General features: G+C 41.3%; 1 protein-coding gene across 1 annotated transcript; it reads right to left on the minus strand.

Moving 5' to 3' along the window:
* Nucleotides 1-59: 59 nt before the first annotated feature.
* Nucleotides 60-2,584, minus strand: LOC148086654 (angiopoietin-related protein 4-like). The gene is made up of 7 exons (XM_087782980.1): nucleotides 2,202-2,584; nucleotides 2,021-2,131; nucleotides 1,867-1,954; nucleotides 1,064-1,177; nucleotides 896-991; nucleotides 553-819; nucleotides 60-483 (listed from the first exon to the last, which is right to left on the minus strand). Exons 1-7 carry the CDS (start codon nucleotides 2,568-2,570, stop codon nucleotides 332-334), a joined length of 1,197 nt encoding a protein of 398 aa, XP_087639106.1. The 5' UTR covers nucleotides 2,571-2,584; the 3' UTR covers nucleotides 60-331.
* Nucleotides 2,585-7,628: the final 5,044 nt, after the last annotated feature.

Here is a 7,628-nt window from a genome sequence, read left to right on the forward strand (position 1 = left end):
CTCTTCAACCACGTCACAAATAATCGTCTTCAAAATGAGGAGATCACTCAAACACTGGGGCAGTTTCAACATTTAAGACTTTTATTCTCAGTTAATTTAAAAAAGGTATAAAAATAGTGTTAAAGACACATAAAAGTGTTTATCTACAGTAGAAAATAAAACATCACAACAGCCCTTACAAAGGGAATCATTAAGGACTTGTCAATTTGACCCAGAAATATCATCTCATATGGCATAGCATAGAAAAATGTGATCCCGACTGATCGTGTGCATGTCTGGCAGCCAGTGTTCTTCAAAGTGCAACGTTAGGATTGTCTGCTCGTCGGTCCACTCATCGCTGCATCATGGCCGCGGGGCCCATCTTCAGCGCCGTCGCTTTCAGAGACTTGTTTCCCCAGAACATCTCCTGCCTCATGGACCGGTGTCGTCTAGGGAACCTCCCGTTGAGGTTGGACGCGCCGCAGTCGCTGAACCACCAACCACCTGCAGCACGAACACGGTCAGAACCGGGGAAACAAGATGGAGGAGGATCTGAGGGAGGTGACCACGAACCTGAGAGGTGACGAGCGCAGTTGACCTCTTCTGCAAGGTCGTTGTCCTGGTCAAAGGTGGAGAAAGGAAGTCCGGAGCTCCCGGTGTGGAGTCCGGACGGCGACTCGGACTGAAGGTGGAGAGAGAACTTCTTCTCCTCTCCGTCGACATGGACGCCGTAGAGAAGCGTCTGCGTCTGACCCGTCTGGTCGGAGAGCTCCGCCTGCAGGACGTTCTGGCCTTGAGCAGACAGAGCGTGGATCTTCTCCAGACCCAACCAGAACTCTCCTGAAGGGACGAACAGTCTCAGCGTTAGACGTGTGGCTCCACCATAACCATACTTTCTTTTTTCCACCAAGCTCACCGTCCAGAGATCCGAAGCCGGTTCTGTACTCGGCCCACGGCCGGTTGAAGCTCTGCGAGCCGTCTGAGCGCCTCTGGACGACGGTCCATCCTCCTTCTGTGGGAGCAGCGGCTTTTAATATCTCGTGTCTTTCCCACTCGGGTCGCAGCGAGAGTGTCGTCTTCTCACCTGAGGTCATGTCGCACAGCACGATGAAGGCTTCAGAGTTCTCCGGCTGGACGGAGTAGACGCCGCTGACTCGCTCTCCTTGGAGGAAAAGATCATGGCAGGACCTGGACGAACCTGACAAACAAGGAGCAGAAGAAAAAACACGTTAAATTATGTCATAAAATAAATATTGTATTTTCTATTGCAGTTATGGGTTAAGTGTTCATGATGAAGTCAGTGAAACATGTTTAATCATTTTAATTTTTTGTTCATTATTGTATTGAATCTAAATAGAACTTAAACAAGTTCTTTGATTCAGACGTTTGTAATTTAATGAAAATCTTGACCCTCAAAATAATTTGGGTAAATATATAGATCTTTTTTTTTTAAGAAAACATGTATTTTCTATCATTTTATGTATATATTTAGGTCCATTTCACCCGTTTCGCCCCTCATAACATTCACAGTACATTATGTGGCTCTTACAATAAGTATTATTGTAATTATTGTTAATTATGCAGTAATACTGCTGTCATGACACGAATTTTACGCACAATGATTGAAGAAAAAACATGTGAACAGCTTGTAACCCGTGTGAGAAACACAAATATTACAGTTTAAATCTGACACATCTGTCTGAAAGTACAAGAGGCGTGTTTGTAAATGTTCTCTGGACTTTGGTCCGTGGTTGGGCTGATCCGCCAACCGGTCGTAAAGTCGAGAGCAAAGGTTTTTTTTGTAAAATGTCGCCTGAGATGTTGGACCAGGAGCAGAAGAACATGAGCAGAAGAACATGAGCAGAAGAACATGAGCAGAAGACTCACCTGGTCTGTTGTCGTTCAGAACCGCCGCGGCTCTCAGGACCGTCTCCTCGTCCCTGCGTCGGTGCGACTTCACTCTCTTCTTCTGCACCTGCAGGACCAACACGACAGTCAGGTCTCGATGCTTCAGACCCTGGGGAGGTGGTCTCGGTCTCACCTGGCTCTGCAGCGCCTGCAGGTGGACGCTCTGCTTCTCCAGCCGGTCCTGCTGCTGCTGGATCTTCTCCACCATCTGCTCGATGCGTCTGTTCTGAGCCTCCAACATTCTCTGAAGAAAACAAAAGTATTTTTAAGTTTTACATCTAAAGTAAAGTCCATCTCTGATGAAGGAGACCCACCTGGACCAGAGGGGTGTTCTCGCTGTGGTTGCTGTCCAGCGCTGGTTCCGTCTGCATCTTCTCCTCCAGCCGGGTCACCCGGGCCAGAACCTGCTCCTCCTCCGTCCTCTCCTCCTGCTGGACTCTCTCCAGGCGGGCCAGTGTGGCGTTGAAGGCCTTCAGTCTGGCGTCCACGTCCCTCATCTGGACCTTGGTCTTGTCCACGTGCTCCTTCAGACCCTGGCCCAGCTGCAGCAGGCCGTGGGCCACCACGTTCACGTCGTCCCAGGAGGCGTGTTTGGGGGTTCCTCTCAGGTCCGTGGGGAAGCTGTCGGACACGGACAGGGCCAGCGTGAGGAGCGCGAGCTGAGGGATCATCTGGGCGGTCATGGTTCTTCTCTTGAAAAAGTTCTGGTCCTCTTGCTGCGCTTCTGGCTTTTATAGACGGAGCCGCGGCGCAGGCGCTGCTCTGATTGGCTGGAGGTTCTGGAACTGTGCCTGAAGAGCAGTGTGGGCGTGAACCTCCTGAGGGTCTGAGGACGCCAGAGGAGACGAGGATGGACAACATTCTTCTACATACTCTTGAACATTTCAGTTATAAATGACAATTAAAACACACTTACACACTATTTTAAGACACAAAGTACACACACATAATAACCAAGTATTATAGTTATTGTTTATTATGCAGTTACACTGACGTCAGACATTTTACAATAGAAATATTTGGGAAGAAAACATTTGACAAGCTTTAAATAATAACAAAACAAACGACGAAAACAGAAATAAAGAGCTTTTATTTCATTTCGACTTTTTAAATATTTTTTTCTTCTTAAATCAATTGATGTTATATTTGAGGAGGATGAACACAGTTACTTATTATCTGCCAAAACAATATAAATAAATATTTTTAAAAATATGTTTGTTGATTTCTTTCTTTTGTATGAGTTTATATATCATGAACACCTTTAAGAATCGTGATGATATAATGAGGCAGAAAATTCAGCAGAACCAGACTCAGTGTTGACGGCCTCCTAATGTGATTCGCTGAGAGGTCTCATTCTTATTTTGATTGGCACTTAATATCCTCTGAATATATGAGTTAAAGTGACCTGAAAAAATGTAACTGCGTCTCTTGTATCTACTCGTTGATACAGCGATTTCAACTTTACATTTTGAGTGTATTTTAAATGTAAAAACTCGTTTGGAGAGCTGATGGTTTGGCTGCAGTTCCTATCGCTTCCTCCGGGGGAGCCACGAGTGTCCCACACACATGCAGGAATGCTGAAAATCGATGTGAGAAGTAGGGGAAAGTTCAACCCTCCGGCAGTTTTGACGACCAAATCCTCCTGTGACAGAACACACACCCACACACCCACACACTCACACACTCACACACACACAGCGGCACGTGTTGCACAGTTGAACCTACACACGTATCTGGAGATCGTTGTGTCTTCATTCAGACACAAAGAGTTAATTTGACTAACTAGTTAGATAAGTTACTGACTAGTTAACACTGATCATGTCAAATACTTCTAAAAGCAAACAAACTATTTGCTTTTTTAACTTTTAATTATTGTTGAGTTTAATTCTTAAATCATGTTTTAAATCGCTTATAAATAGTTTTAAGAAAATTGAACATATTATTTCGATGGTTTGTCCATATAATCCTGTCCTATGTTGGAATAGAATTTATGTTTACAGTGTGGCTTTATTATATCTTATCTTTTTATGTGCTATCTCTTTTTTTTTTTACATGTTCTTAATTTAACAAATAAAGTAAAATTCCCATTTTACTGACTCTCTCCTTCTTCCCCCCTTAAGGTGATTTTTAATATGTTTTTAAGGGTAAATCCGTTTTAAAGTTAAAGATGTAACTTGATTAGTTTACATTATTAATACATATTTTCTATGAACAGACATTATTAAATAGAAAGTGGATTTTTTTAAACAAAGACAGACTTTTCTAAAAATTGGAGTTGCAGTTTGGAAATGCTCTTACTGAATTTAAGAGCTGTTGTCTCTTAGAAACAATGTTGAGATATTTCTCCACATATGATGATGTCATACGTCTAATTCTAATCTAATCTACTTGAACTCTGGTTGTTCATTCTGTCATGGGTTTGTCCTTTTTTCGGTCAAACTCCATCAAATTGAAACTGAAAGTGTTGAACAAACAGAGTGAATCACTAAATTGTAATTTTCTTGAGTTGAAGAGTTACTTTCATTTTTACACCTTGTTGACACAAGTGTTCTGAAGTACACGGACAGTACTCTGCTTGTGTGGAGGCTGCAGTGGGAGTGGACCGCTCTCCACTGCAGCGTGGTTCTCCTGCACGTACCCAAACCTCTCCGGGTCTGACTCGGGTCATGCTGTTCTGTCTGCAGCCTACAGATTACACGGACGCTGGGATTTTCCGCCCTGACTCAGATCAACCAAAACACAAAGTCCGACCTGCAGATGACGGCGGGGCCGGTCGCAGCGGTGGGCCTGTTCCTCTTGGCGGGTCTACAAACTGCTTTGTGTTATCCTGGACAAACCATGATGCAGAGGATTTGGACCAGAGGAACCAGATAATAATCCCCTTCAGCACCGAGACAGTCCTGTGTTGTATAACTTCCCACAAAACTTCAAAGTCCTATCTGTTTTTTCATTAAATATCCCCACATCCTTAATTCTTCTGTTCTTTTACCAAATAATACACACTTTAATGAGCTGTGTGATCAAGTATCCTGAATGAATCATTCATGCTCCTCTATTCGACCACCCATCTATGACCCACCATTATTTCTGCTGCCAAGGAGGTCATTTAATCATCTGAATTCATGTTTTTCTGTAACATAAAACAACAAATATAAATAAATACATTTCAATAAATGAAGTATCCTTATCAGAAAGTCAACCCAACCCGACGACTGAGGATAGTGACGTAGATCGACCAGTACACTAAAAGCTTTGCCTTTTGGCTTAGCTCTATTTTCACCACATCGTTGCATCATCTGCATAACTGCTGACACTCACCATTATCCGCCTTGAGATCAGCTTATTGGGATCAATGGTATTTCAAACACCAGATTTTTATTTAAAATAATGTAATAATATTTTGTTTAAAAATGTTAATCCGGGCGGACATGAGCTGTGAATTGGATTGTCAGTTACATTTTCTAGTGATGGCTTCATGAAACAGTGTCATGTTGTTTAGAGGTCAGAAGGTGGCGCCATCAGTTTAAAAATGATGTGACGTTTCATTAGAACAGAGGTTTAAAACAAAGGAAAATAGGGCAGAGACCGCCATCTGGTGGATTCTGAAAATAATGACACTGCTTCATGAAGCTTCATCAGACCATCACTAACATTTTCCTAATGTTTACCTGGAAGAAAGATACACAACACATCCTTTAACACTATTGTTATCATCAAAGCAACAGTAGCTGCTCATCAGGACTATAAAACAATATAATAGATATATCTGCCCTCAGTAGAACTGTTTAAGCGTTGTTTTAAGCTAAATGTTAAAAATAAAGTTAAAGATATATCTTGATTAGTTTACATTATTATTACATCTTTTCCATAAACAGACATTATTAAATATAAACTGGATTTTTTTTTAAACAAAGACAGACTTTTCTAAAAACAAAGGTTTACTTTGCACAATTCATATCTATTTTACAATACCCCCATCTCACTACTAGCTAGAATCTGGTATTACGTATAACGGTACAGAGGCAATGATAGTATATATTGCGATACTCTTTGAACAAGGATATATGTGTAGTATTGTCGAGTACTTGACTCTGGTGTTGTAGAATTTACAGAACACATGACTCTTGATGAAGTTGGAACTGCTGTCATTTGTTTTCAAAACAAAATATATCCAAACATCATCTTTAAAAACTGCTTGAGTCGACTGTATCCTCTCGTCCACAGTCATCGCCAGGATCTCGCTGATTTCATTGTTCCTCTGGCTGCCGAGGATGTAGTGACTGCTGCTATCTAGCGGCTAAACACTTAATTGCAACACAGAAATGAACAAACGCAGTGAATATTTACTTGTGAATTGTAAATGAAGATTTAAAATATTCTATTTCTACAACTTTAATAAAATATGAACCAAAAACTATCCATGATTAAATAAGAATTTGAGAAACTATAAATGAAGGAACAAAAAAACCCAGATATATATGTTTTTTCTTCGTTTGTTTAATTTACCCAGCAATCATCTGTGCTCACACCATCCACCGTGACACACACAAAGCTAAAACATGAAAAGTGTCTAAAAAAATGTTTATATAACTCATGGTTTTCCATCAAATCCATCAAAATACGATGAGTTTGATTCTCTGAAGCTAAAGCACTCGTGGACAAACACTCCTCGGAGATGCTTCACCTTTCACCCACAAAGACTTGTCACTTCACGAGAGGTTGCAGGAATTCCAAGCCTTGAGGTTGTTTGGTGCTAACAGTTTTGTTTGCCAACACCGTCATCCCTCAAACATCCTCACTTACTGGCCGTCGCGCACGTGGGACGTTTCAGTCGTCATCTGTCTTTGTTCTGTGCAAGTGTCTCTTCATCAGAGACGTTCATGTTGTCACCTCCATGATTAAAGTGTCTTTGCCAACATCTGCCCGTCTCTGGATTCATTCTCCAGCTGTTGCTTCCTCCTCTCAGACGATGTTCTCTTCCAGACCGACTAACTGTACACACATTCCTGATCAGGACAACAAGTGCAGAAAGCGACAGAAAACATGTTCCGTCACATCAGCCACCGCTGCCTCGTCTGTGTTCGGGCGTAAACTCGAGGCAGGAGTGGGTTAGTGTGTGAAAGGTGAACGATAGTCACGTGTCCGGGGATCGTTGCATCAGCCTCGCCGAGCAGAAAATAACCCCCGAACTCTGCATCCCATCAGACACACACAGCTGGAGTTGAACCTGCACGAGAGGAACGAAAACAGCAGCAGATGCAACACGTGTCCACTGATCAGTCGTCAGAAGTCATTTAAAAGCATGTAAAGTAAAATACGGAAAGAAGGTTGGCGAAAACAAAAAGCACTGGGACAACACATACCTCTGCCAAGGAGCTAATTTAACATTTAACTTTTTTTTTAAATTTGACTGTTATCACTACTCCACGAGTGACGTTAGCTTAGTAACGTTTGCGACTTGAAACTCATGCTACCTTATAGAACAACTAAGGGTTGCTATATAATGTAAATATCCATACATTGATGTATCGCAATATTTTTTAACAATACTATGAACTTATGTGACTAAATTCAACAGAACTGTATCAATTTTATTTTTTTCAAATATAATAATTTTAAGTTTAATTTGGTTTTTAAACCATATTTTATTGTTATCTTTTATGGTTTATATTTCAATAAAGAGTGTAAAATAAAATTATTATTTTTATTTTATTTTTTTATTTACAATTAACGTAAGTAAC

The sequence above is a fragment of the Callionymus lyra genome, chromosome 2 (assembly GCF_982586985.1).
Source record: "Callionymus lyra chromosome 2, fCalLyr1.hap1.1, whole genome shotgun sequence".
Lineage (NCBI taxonomy): Eukaryota > Metazoa > Chordata > Actinopteri > Syngnathiformes > Callionymidae > Callionymus > Callionymus lyra.